Genomic DNA, 12,905 nt, shown 5'->3' with positions numbered 1-12,905 from the left:
AAGGCACTTTAATAATTACATTTTTATTTTTTCTCTTTCTTATTAAAGTCCCTTTGCACCATTTTAATAATAATCTAATTTAATTTAAAATTTAAATATTATTTAATATAATTTTATATTTTAATAATTATTAAAATATGATTTATATCATAATAATAGTTATATTAAATATATAAAAATCAAATAACTAAAATAAAAGTAATAATGATAAAAATAAAAAATAAAAATAATAATAAAAATAATATAAAATTTGCTTTAATATATTCAAATATATCAAATTATATTAAAATATTACAATAAATTAAACAGTTATTAAATTTTAAATAAAAACAAAATTTTTAAAAACTTATTTATTGGATACTGTAAAATATGTTAATAGTTTTTTTTTTAAATTTAATAAATATTTAATTTAATTAAAAATAATAATATTATTTATTATATTTTTCTAATTTAATAATTATTAAAATATTATTTATATTTTATAATAATTTTATTAAAAAAATAAAATAAAATAACTAAAATAAAGTTAATAATAATGAAAATAAAAATAGTATTGAAAATCACATAAAAGATATTTAAATATATTATATTATATTAAAATGTTAGTTTAATTAAATAATTATTAAAGTTTAAATAAAAAATAAATTTAAAATTTGTTAATCGGATATAAAAATCCGATAATGTATGAATTGGATATGGATATCCGAATTTTCAAAATTTTGTTTTTTATTTAATTTTAATAATTATTTAATTTAATTTAATAATTTAATATAATTTAACATATTTAAATCTATTAAATGTGATTTTAAATATTATTTTTATTTTTATTATTATTATTATTTTTATTATTATTATTTTTAGTAATTTTAATAAAACTATTATAAAAATATATATTATATTTTAATAATTATTAAAATATAATAAATATATTATAATTTTCAATTAAATTAAATATTTATTAAATTTTAAATAAAAAACTATTAACATATTTTAGGGTATCCAATAAATAAGTTTTTAAAAATTTTGTTTTTATTTAAAATTTAATAACTCTTTAATTTATTATAATATTTTAATATAATTTAATATATTTGAATATATTAAAGCAAATTTTATATTATTGTTATTATTATTTTATTTTTTATTTTTATCATTATTACTTTTATTTTAGTTATTTGATTTTTATATATTTAATATAACTATTATTATGATATAAATCATATTTTAATAATTATTAAAATATAAAATTATATTAAATGATATTTAAATTTTAAATTAAATTAGATTATTATTAAGATGGTGGAGAGGGACTTTAATAAGAAAGAGAAAAAAATAAAAATATATTTATTAAAGTGTCTTTAATAAGAGAAAAGAAAATAAAAATATATTTATTAAAAAATAAAATTTTTAGAAAAGTTGGAGGTGCATATGTCAGAAGGTTAAAAATGAAATTTTTGGAGATGCAGGATGAGATGTTGGAGGTGTAGGATGAAACACTCTATAATTGTTCCTTAGTGAGTAACAGACCCATGTTCACTTCCCACCTTATGATCCTTATTAGGAGTCCTATAAAGTGGTTTCTCAAATTCCTCCTGGTTTGATCAAGAGTTTGACATATCCTTTTAATTGTATTAAGGAGTTGATTTGCTTGTATTTTCTATCTTGTATATGTTTTGCATGTGTTGAATGCTTCCAATAGAGATATAACTAGGATTTTTTACTGTTCAAATGTTGAATAACTAGGATTGAAGGTGATCACTTGTGATATGAACAAATAAAAATGTCTTGTAGTATTTCTTGATTATTATCATGGTTTTTTTAATATTTTATGAGTATTTTTATTATTACTCTTTTAAATAATTATGGAAAAGATAAATATTTTTTATTGATATTTTTATTATTATATTTTTAGATAATTAAAATTTTACTAGATAATCATGGAAATGTAAGTATTTTATCTTTTATTGATATTTTCATTTTTATCCTTTTATATAATTAAGATTTTATTAGATAATTTCAGAAAATATAAGTATTTAGATTTTATTTGTGAAATATTTTGTAGATAAGTGAAAATTCCAAAAGATTAAAGAATATATAAATGATTATCATATCTTACAACTCATTCAAGTACATTTCCCAGTTCCAATTAGTTTGGCCAAATTCACTCAATGAGTGTGCATTGTAAAATTGGGTATTTGAACATGTTTTCACAAGAGTATCAAGAATTTTCAATGTTTTCATGACTAGAAATCACCAAGAGTGTTGGTGAGAGACTCTTAGAGGCTATTTGGGGGTGTTAGGAAGTTTTCCCTTCTCCCTTTTGGGTCTTCATCTTCATTTATGAAGGTTTTGTATCTTTTAGGTTGAGGAGGAAGATCAGGAAATTGGAAGTGGAGGTGTGAATGAGAGGCACACCATTGGAGAGTGGAGTAGCTACCAAAAACCTTGGGAGATGCCTTGTTTATGATACATGGTTTCAATTTCTTCCCTATTCTTCAATTTTGTAAATCTTAGGTTCTCCACCATGGAGAGTTAAAGCTATTTGTTGATATTATATGTAATAAACTGATTTCTTATATATTTGCGATGTTAATACATATGTTTTTCCAATTTATTGTTAGTGTTTGATTTATATGTTTAATTCTTATTGTGACTTCATTACTCATGTCTTGATTATTAGTTCTTTTCATAAATATCTTTTGAACCTAAAATTGAAATTAAATACATAATAAATTTTTGTATCTAGGGTTAAAATTTGATTCATTAGTAATCTTAAGACTCTTGAAGTTGATACATAATTGCTTGTTGAGGATTTAAGAGATTGAAACTTGATGAGTTATTATAAACTCAAAGTCACTGTGAATAAGATTTTAGTATATTTGTTAGTTGATTTTGACATGACATTAAAATTGAAATATCTGAGAATACATGAGAATGAAGTGAATGAAATCTAGTATCGACAATTGTAAATATTTTATGTTAAATTTTTGTTACAACCAATTGTTTGATAAAAATATAAAAAAGATTTTTTTTGTGTGTTTATAAACTTTGTAATCCAAATGAGTATGAATTAAGAGTTATTGAGTGTTGCATAAATCTTTAAAAAAAAAAATTTAACTTTTCCATTCATTCCTATGATTTGATACATGGTTAATATCTTAATGCTTGAAATAGTCATGTAGGGATAATGATTTTTTACTATTCAAATATTGAATAGCTAAGATTGAATGTAAGATCACTTATGATATGAACAAACAAAAATCTCTTATAGTATTTCTTGTTTTTTTCTCTATCTTTTACATATTTATCTTGTTACATTCATCAATCTTGATTCCATAATTAAGTCTACCCAGATTTCTAATTAGACTCGGTTAAAAATGAGTTTTAAAAGGATTAATCTTTTTAAAAAGTTTTCAAAATCAATTCACCAGTTTGACTTACCATAGTCTCAATTTCTTTACCAATTTAATATCTAGTTGGTTTTAAATGAAATTTTACTATTATAATTTTTTGTTATTTATTGTATTATTTTTCTTGCATGTTAAACTACCACTCCAAGTGAGATAATCTTATACAACTATGATATAATAGATGATTTCAAAAAGTTATATATTTAATCAAATTTTAAATATAACTTTTATTATAATTTTTTCTAATTTTATTATTATAATCCGTTTCTAACATTCAACTCTACATAAACTTTTGTTAATAAACTAAGAATGTAATTTCTTAAAAATTAATTATCCTATCACTTTCTCTTATCTATTTTTCAGATAAACACTTTCTCTCATCTATTTTTTAATTCTATCACATCATATAATATCCTATCTAATATAAAATACTTTCTTTAATATTTTAATTATTTGTTTAGTTTATGGTGTATGATATATTCCACAATTGAATTCTCTTTAAACTTTCAAAATAAAATGTTACAACTGTCATTATCAATAATTTTAATTCGTACATCAACGGTAGGGCACAGGTGTTGTACTACTAGTCATGTTAAAAAAAAAGTATTTTCAACAAGACAAACAAATATCGTCTTCCGTTGCTTGAGATTGTAGGAGTCACATCCACTGGATTGACATTCAAGTCTCGCAACAAAAGGGGTGTAGGGTTTAAAGTGAGATGCGACTAAGGAAAACTTTCAATTTTATGAGTGGATGAGTCAACATTTTTAGAAAATCAAAATATGCTCACTGACATAACAAAAGTATAATTAGGGGTACAGTTTGAACTAAAACAAAATTAGGAGGTGTAGGGAAAATAACTCAATAAACAAATACAAATTTACCTATTACATGCAAGTAGAACTGTCAAAACGGGTAACCCGGCTCGACCCGACCTGGTCCACCACGGGTTGGTCACTCAGTGAACCAACCCAACCCGACTCACTTATTAGCAAGCTGACAAAATTCGAACCCGACTCAACCCACCACGGGTTGGTAGGTTAAACGGGTTGACTCAGTGACTCATTTAATTATAAGTTTTTTTAAATAAAAAATTATAATTCTTTTAATTCAAATCTAAATAAATGTCACATTAAAATGATGTTAAACTCCAATTCAAAATAAAAAAAAGTATCATACAATCCAAGCGTAATCCAAAAAGATACAATTCAAGAGTAATCCAAAAACATGTACAAAAGGCGAACAAATAAGTTTTTAATATTGATAATTTTTGTATCATTTGTCCATTTATAATATTAGGGTCTTGAATAGATAAATCTATAATATTTTTCTCTCTTGAAACATCTTCTTCTTTATCATTGTCTACAATATAATAAAAAATGTTAACTAATAATATTGAAACACAAAATAATAAATAATTAAATTAAATTAGGTAGGTTGGTGAGCCAACCCGACTCGTCACGGGTTCAACTCGGTGAACCAGGTTTTAAGAAGTCGAATTGAAAACTAGTTCGCATAAAAAAGATTATACTTTTTTCAAATCTAATCCGACTCAAATCCATAATAAGTCGGGTTATCCGACGGATTATAATCCATTGACAACACTACTTGCAAATACTCATTTAAAATATCAATTTACTATTCTAACAGATTTTATCTATAAATATCCCTAGATACGAATATTTTGTCATTCTTAATAGATAGCATTTCCAAAGTTAACATAAAATGTGTCAGGATGTGTATTACCATAAATACAAAAACATTCTCTATTATGCAAAATAAGCTTATAAAGAATTTCCTTATGTACAGAATTAGCTTAACTATGTCATATATAACATAACACGTTATATCTTCTTTTAGAAAAACACTTGTGAGTATAAAATATTTATTTGACAATTTATTATCTTACAAACAAAACATATTCATGTTTTACTTTATTATTTAACAATATTTAATTTTGACTTATTTTGTTGATTAACAAAGCTAAAACTATTGTCTCTAGAATCAGAAAAATATTCATAAATATGAGTATATGAGAATAAAATCTACTATAAATAGTTATTATACGTGGATATTTATTATATGCAGTAAAGAACAACAAATATTTTAATATCCGTTTTTAAATAGATCAAATGGGCACAAAAAATAATAATAATAAATTAATTTATATTTTTTAAATTAAATTTAATTAAACATAAAATTAATTTATATTTTATTAGATTAAATTTAATTAAAATTAAAATTTAATTTATATTTATATTATATTATATATATTTTTTATAATTTAATTTAAGTTTTATTTTAAAAATATATAAAATATTTTTTTAAAATTTTTTCAAGTATCTGCGAATACTTATGAGTTTTAAAATACCTATACATATTTTTTAAACAAATACCCATACAAATAACAGACGAGTTTCGAGTCATATTTTCATTTTACGAATCAAATTATAAGTAAATTTGTGTCCAACCGATTAACATTCCTAATTGTCTCACATGATCCAGCTGAAAAACCATCCTCTTAAAAAAAATACTCATCTTTGCTTAACTTTTGTGCTAAGATATCTTTTCGTATTCTCTTCAATATACATAATTATTTAAATTTTGTATTTTTAACTAATATGATTTACTTACTTTTTTTTTGTCATAATTTTTTTATATGGAAAAACTTTTTTTTCTAATTCTTTTATAATATATTATATATTCATGAAAGTTAGAAAGCCTGGGGCGTTACAACGACTATCATACATAAGAAGAATCAATGAAAACAACTAAATATCTGAACTAAAATAAATGTAAATACATAAAAAAACTTAATTATTTTTAAAAAGGAGTTTAATGGTTATCTTAATTTGAACTAAATTATTCCGAATCTAAAGTACAACTTATTTAATACGAGAATACGGTCTACAACAAAATACGATGTGCAGTTTGAATTTATTGAAACTTCAATGCAGTTGAGTTAATTTAAAAATATATAATTTAGTTACATGAAAAATCCCTTTTCAATTGCACACAATTTGATTGAGACAGTTTGTTATGATACAAGATTTTGATGGCAGCACCACACAAAAGACAGCTAGTAATTACTAGTCAATTGATGTTGTTGATATGTGCCATGACTTAATGTCAGTTGCTATGACAGTTGGTTCATGGGTGTGAAAAAGTTCTAAATGTTATTACTCTTCTCCTTCTATAGCTCCAAAAAGTGACATAACATGTGAAGGCAGGTGCAAGAATGAGCAATCATAACTAGGTAAAACTGAAATGGGTTACCTACAAATATAAGGATGGAATAAAACACTGTTGCACCAGAAGGTGCAAATTGGCTCCATTATTCTTTCCATATTCTACGTTCATGGCTGGACAATGTACAGATGAAAAATGAGCATAGCTGACTCCAGTTGAACACAGCTTTTCTTTATTTCACGTTATTTGTTTCGAAATTCGACTCAAGTTTTATTTTTTTTTTACATTCTATTTTAATCTAAATTCAACTCAATCCAAACTTGCCAATTATTCAATTCATCGTTTTCAAAATTGTAATTAGTTTATATTTATTTTCTCATTTTGTTCATATCTTACAGAAGAAAAACAACATACATATAATTAATTAAAAAATCAATGATAATATATATATATATATATATATATATATATATATATATATATGTCTAACTAAGTTTTAAGTTTATATAAACTTGAATATTTTTAATTTAGTTTTTATTAAATTTTTATAATTTATTAAACAATTTTATAAATTCATGTTAAAAATAATTTAAGTGTTACTCTAAGCTTTATATTAAGTAGAAATAAAAAAATTAAATATCATATAAAAATAGATTCATAAATTCAATGACGTAAATTCAATTACGTGAGGTTTTTGAGTTAAAAGTGTCAAAAAGAAATAAAAGAACCATCAATTTTTACCACTTGATTTTTTTATTACTTGGATGACAAGTTGAGACCGTCTAAAAATTCATGGACATGTTCTTAGAGTTATTTAAAATTATAAAATTATATTTCATAATTTTATAGTGATATATTATTATTATTATTTTTTTTTCTATTTATTTGTAAAAGATACATTTATTAAAAAAAACTTGAAGACAATAAATAATTTTTGTATTGAATTTTAAATGGCAAACTAACGCAATTTAATACAATAATATAATTAAGGATTTAAGTAATTACATATTCAACATAAAAAATTACAACCTACTACAAAATTATATGCTTTCATTAAAAAGTAAATTTTAAATATCAAAATAAGAACCTGGAAGTATGAAAAAACGGATAACAATTATGGACAACTTGTGTTTGGAACGGTAAAGAATTCTATTATGCAAAAACAAAACCTGAACAAAAATACAAAAAAAACATTAGTTTTAGGAAACAAAACATTAGTTTTAGGAACCAAAACAAACTCTAAAACATAAAAAAAAGCAACCAAAAATCACCTCTAACGTTAGAAAATCGAAGTGACGAACGAAGAAAGAGGTTCGGGACAATTTTGAACTGTGAGTATGGTTGAAGAACCTTCACGACAACAACAGAGCAACCAAACACGGCGTTGAACGACCTTAAACAAAGAAACAAGGTTCAGTGATGGTGGAAAGTGTGACACTGTTTCAAATAGCAGAGGATAATGAAGAAGTAATTGTTCATGCTCTGTCTTTTCTCTTTTTTTTAACCTTGGAAAACGATACTACCTCGGTTCTTAATAAAACTGAAGCAATAGAGGGGTTATGACCTTGATTCTTCTAAGAACCGTTGTCTAAAGTCACCAGAGAAAATAAAAAAATAACATCTTAGCGGTAATTTTGAAATTTAACTCAACCTTTAGGTTTCAGTTCGCACTACAACCGAAGCATAAGACTTATATGACATCGATTTAGTAGGCAACTGAAGTCAAAAGTGCTATCTAATCAGGTTGGCAGGTGAAACATCAAGCTACAAATAAGAATAAATGTCTATGGTCTTAGTTCTACAAATAACCGAGGCCTATAGTTCTATCCAGACATGTCGACAGTTGAAACGCTAGTATGCAAAGGGGAATGTTAGGGTTTACGACCTCGGTTTTATAGATAACCGAAGCCAAAACTCCTGCACAGAGATTTGATTAGCTAAAAAGTTTTTGATTGTCAGTTTCGCAAATCCTATGACAACAGTTTTTAGAGTAACCGAGACCATATATCCCATATTGCTTCGATTTTTTCTGAACTTAGACATATATTTTTGAAAAAATTTCAAAAACGTCACCACACTTTTTTATGCTCCGATTTCTCAAAACTGACGCGTTAATATATTTTTTTTCTAATTAATTGAAACGGTCACGGGTTCTTACCATTAATTTGCTTCAATTTCTTTCATAAAGACATTTTTCACAATTACTAATCATTACCAAATTAGTCACGATTCTTTACTAATCATCTCATAACAAATTTTACAAATTCATCATCGTATCCATCAAAAGTTTTGATGGATTGATCGTTTTCAGAAATTGTTGTCAAGAACTATTGTTTTTCTAAAGTAGGGCATTACTATAATAAATGTTGAATATTCTAGATGAAAAAAATAAAAATTGAAATAATGTAATTTATTATTAGCTTTAAAATTTATTAAAATACTTTATTTTATTTTCTGAGTCTTAAAATTCATAATAAATATTTAAATTTTCTAGTTAATATGAAGCACAACAAGGGAATTTTTTTAAAAGGGTTTGCTTAGATTAAAATAATTAATTGAATATGTCCATAATAAAGAGAAGAGAATCTTATACTTAAAAAATAAAATAAAAATGTAAATTAAATATCCGTGTGAAAAAAGAGTGTAATTTATGCAATATTAGATCTCAAACAAGGAACAACAAGCATTCTTTTCATGCTCCGACCCTCATAAAATAGTATCAAAGGACATAAAACACAGACAATAACAAAATTTACAAATCATTCTTAGACCTAAAATACTGCAGCATTTTTCTTGTTGATCATCCCAAGAGTTAGTTGTGTATGGGAGGGTTCTTCTTTGCTGGAGAATAGTCCATGCCAACAATGTCCACAAACTCCATATAGTTCTCATCAGAAATCTCTTCTTGCTTATTTACAAATATTTCCTTTCCTTCCCATTTCACTTTATAATTTCTACTGCTGTCGTTTTCTGTGGCCTCAGTTTCATTCCCTTCATTCTTCACATTCTGTCCATGGAGTAAATGTATATAAATCATAAATAGGAAAACATAAAATTCTAAGGTTTCTTTTTGAGTTCACACTTTAACTACATGTGTGTGTATGTATATATAAACCAACCTTTGAAATATCTTGGTTTGTGGAAATTGATGAAGTAACAAGTTTCCTACCCTTTCTTTTTCCTGCACCAACGTAAGAACAGCCAGGATCTTAATTATATGGTGGAGCATGTCATGTTAGGACTAAATTTCCTTGCATGTTGCTTCATACAATATACATTGTAAAGGTTTAGTTCAGAACAAGAATGTATAACGACAATAATTCCTTTCATTTTTCTTTCTAAAATATAACAAAGAATAGGTAAGATTCGGAATCAGAAGCAAGAAATACAAGGTGTGTTGGCAAGATTCGGAAAGAATGCTTGTGTTATAACAATAGTAACAAAGAAAAATGAATTTCTGGGGTAAAATATTAATGGTGCCTAGGTCGATGATGTCTTGGTCCACTATAATCTTCATGAATACGAGGTAAGTTGTTTGGTTTTCTGGATACTCTAGAGGCTCTCTTCTTTAGGGTACCTGCGCAATACTGTTCATCTTCGCAGAGAGTAGCATCCTTCTTGGCAGCACTGTTAATTCCTTTCAACAGATTGCTTTCTTCATCCTGCAATCAGAAGATTTGTTTCTGCTTTTTATTAACATTGGAAAAATGTTTGTGGAAGTTATAACTGAAGGTTGAGAGATTTATATGGAAAGACAAGTACGTAAAACATATCAAAGCAATTGTAACTAACGTGTTGTTTATGTTGGTGAGCTGCAAAAGACCCTTTCTCCAAGCGAATTCCTGAACAACAAAAGCAAACACGAGAAATTATCACACATAAAAGAAGGTCTAAAATGAAGTTCTTATGAAACCATAGTACTTGAAATTACCTCGAGCCTGGGTGAGAAAGAGAGAAAAAAGCAGAAGGAAAATTACAGAAGAAGGCTTCATTTGAAGAAAACTGCAGGGTAGAACCAGAAGTTGGGAAGTATAAGGTGGAAAATTGAGGTCTTTCTTGTTGAAATTATGCAGGAGGAGAATTAGTTCTTGAGATTGAACAGCTGAAAATCGATCATGAATTGAAACATGTGAGTGGTGAGTGATATATTATGGCCTTTGGGATCTATGGATACTTAGATTTATATATCTATCAATGAGTAGGGTGTAGGGGTCCACACTTTAGTTGAAGTTCAACTTAAACTGGGAGGGGTATTTTTCTAAACTTCCTTTTTTCTTTCTATTGTTGTCTTCTACCATTGTCGGAGGAAGTTATAAATAATTCAATATTCCCAATCATTTTAAGTGCAGTCTAGGTGTTAACAATATTTTGAACGACAGAAAAATAATTAATATTAACAAACGATGAGTTAGTGTACAACAGCAAAAGGAAAGATGAAGAGTGGGTTCTAAATAAAAAAAAAAAAAACATTTACTTTGGGAAGAGTTTTAAGAACACTATGTAATGTTATAGTTTCCTTGTTTTACTGTTGTTTTTCCTTGTTTTTTCACGAATGTAGGCTTCAATGTTTGCAGTCCTCCCTGATACCAGCGTTGAGATTCACTTTTGTGGTACATGAGCAAGGGTTTCGTTTTTCCTATGCTTACTTTATTTCGTCCTTTTAGCGATATGTCGCCTCTACAAGACAATATTATTTATTTACTAATGTCTAAATTCCTTGACAGCCTAACTTGTCGCACAACGTTTTTCCCTTGCTCTAACTAGATAGGTATAATGATAAGGAAAAGGGTAACACTGTTCAATTATTGACATATTTGGTATTAAGTGCTTATATTAATTATTACAATATATTATACATCATTGACTCTTACATTAAATAGCTATCAATTCCTTCTGTCTAGATATATATTAGGTTTAATAGCCAATTTAGTCCTCACTTTGGTTGAAAAATCTCAATTTAGTCCCTCGTTATAAAAGTGTTTTGAATTAGTCCTAACTTTTAAAATAGTGGGTCAGATTGGTCCTTTCTGTTAAATATAAGTTAACAAAATTAATGGATGATGATGTGACACAACTTAAAGCTAACGAGGGACCAATCTAACACATCAGCTTTAAGCTGTGTCACATCATCATCCATTAATTTCGTTAACTTATATTTAACGAAAGGGACCAATCTGACCCACTATTTTAAAAGTTAGGACTAATTTAAAACACTTTTATAACGAGGGACTAAATTGAGATTTTTCAACCAAAGTGGGGACTAAATTGGCTATTAAACCTATATATTACTAGGGCAAAAGGATATCTATGTTTATTATTTACTCTAGATGAAATGGCCATTCAAAAGAAAAATGTGAGGTGGCTTTTAGTTAATAATGTTCTTTTTGTTGATTACACGAGAATCCATGTAAAAGTTGACATTTACGTTGCACATCTACTTATTTGATATAAATGTCTACTTTTATATTTAATTATCTTCTAACAAAAAAAAATACAATTCTTTTACCTTCCTTTTTCTTTTTGGTTTTGCGTCATCACTGTACCTTTCATCTTGTTCATGATTATTGTTATTGCTGTCATTGATGTAATAGCCGTGGTATTTGTTGCAGAAATATTTTATATAATTTGTTAATACATACACAATAAGTCTAATCTTAAATTTGGTGTAATTTTGATTCAAACCATCCAACGTTGTTCTCCATTTGAATATTTTTAGTATGGTGCACTATTGGTGACCATTTTTCTTTCTTGTACTTTGGAGACCAAGCTTGAATTAGAAAAGTGAAAATCACATTGCATTATGAAATTTGTAATATACGTAGTTATGGATTGAATTTGGATGAATAAAGTCACGTTACTGAAAGTATGAAAAGAGCATTGATGAGTACTTGTAATTTAATTGAAAAAATGAGAAACATATTAAGGGGACATATTATTTATGTGTTCATTGTTTGAAAAAGATGCGTCAAGAACTTGCAAAAATACATTATCACCTATTTATTTTTTGTATTGTCAGACATGAAGAAATAATAGACTTTCCAAAAACGTTAAAACCAAAAAATGTTGACGAAGGGATGGTCGATCATTTACAGAAAATGATATGTGATATTGGAAAAGCGGTGGTTCTATTCGAATTTTGAGAGTTTAACACCAGGAGCGTTCGAGCATGACCAGTTGCAAAAGCGGCAAAAATAATTAAGTGAGGTGTTAGGTGGCTTTGTGTATTCCAAGGAATTCGTAAATGTGAAGCTTTGCGCAACTGATTGAAATCGTGAGTTGGGTTGATGGGAAAATGAAGATAAAATTAGA

At 26.2% G+C, this 12,905-nt stretch overlaps 1 protein-coding gene across 1 annotated transcript; it reads right to left on the bottom strand.

Annotated features, from left to right (window-relative positions):
* Window positions 1-9,235: 9,235 nt before the first annotated feature.
* LOC124848752 (uncharacterized) lies at window positions 9,236-10,709 on the bottom strand. Its single transcript, XM_047326526.2, has 5 exons — window positions 10,528-10,709; window positions 10,389-10,438; window positions 10,174-10,258; window positions 9,716-9,777; window positions 9,236-9,603 (listed from the first exon to the last, which is right to left on the bottom strand). Exons 1-5 carry the CDS (start codon window positions 10,586-10,588, stop codon window positions 9,409-9,411), a joined length of 453 nt encoding a protein of 150 aa, XP_047182482.1. The 5' UTR covers window positions 10,589-10,709; the 3' UTR covers window positions 9,236-9,408.
* Between the last annotated feature and the right edge of the window lie 2,196 nt (window positions 10,710-12,905).

The sequence above is a fragment of the Vigna umbellata genome, chromosome 2 (assembly GCF_029865625.1).
Source record: "Vigna umbellata cultivar VRB3 chromosome 2, Vumbellata_1.0, whole genome shotgun sequence".
In the NCBI taxonomy this organism is placed as follows: Eukaryota; Viridiplantae; Streptophyta; class Magnoliopsida; order Fabales; family Fabaceae; genus Vigna; species Vigna umbellata.
The sequence above is the reverse complement of the archived record's forward strand: the minus strand, read 5'-3'. Positions and strand labels throughout refer to the sequence as shown.

Excerpts from the sequence above, each read along its gene's own strand:
- LOC124848752 (XM_047326526.2), bottom strand. The coding sequence starts at position 10,588 with ATGAAGCCTTCTTCTGTAATTTTCCTTCTGCTTTTTTCTCTCTTTCTC. Across the intron at positions 9,778-10,173 it reads AGATGAACAGTATTGCGCAG|GAAAAAGAAAGGGTAGGAAA; the intron begins GTACCCTAAAGA and ends ACGTTGGTGCAG. Across the intron at positions 9,604-9,715 it reads CAAACCAAGATATTTCAAAG|AATGTGAAGAATGAAGGGAA; the intron begins GTTGGTTTATAT and ends CTCCATGGACAG.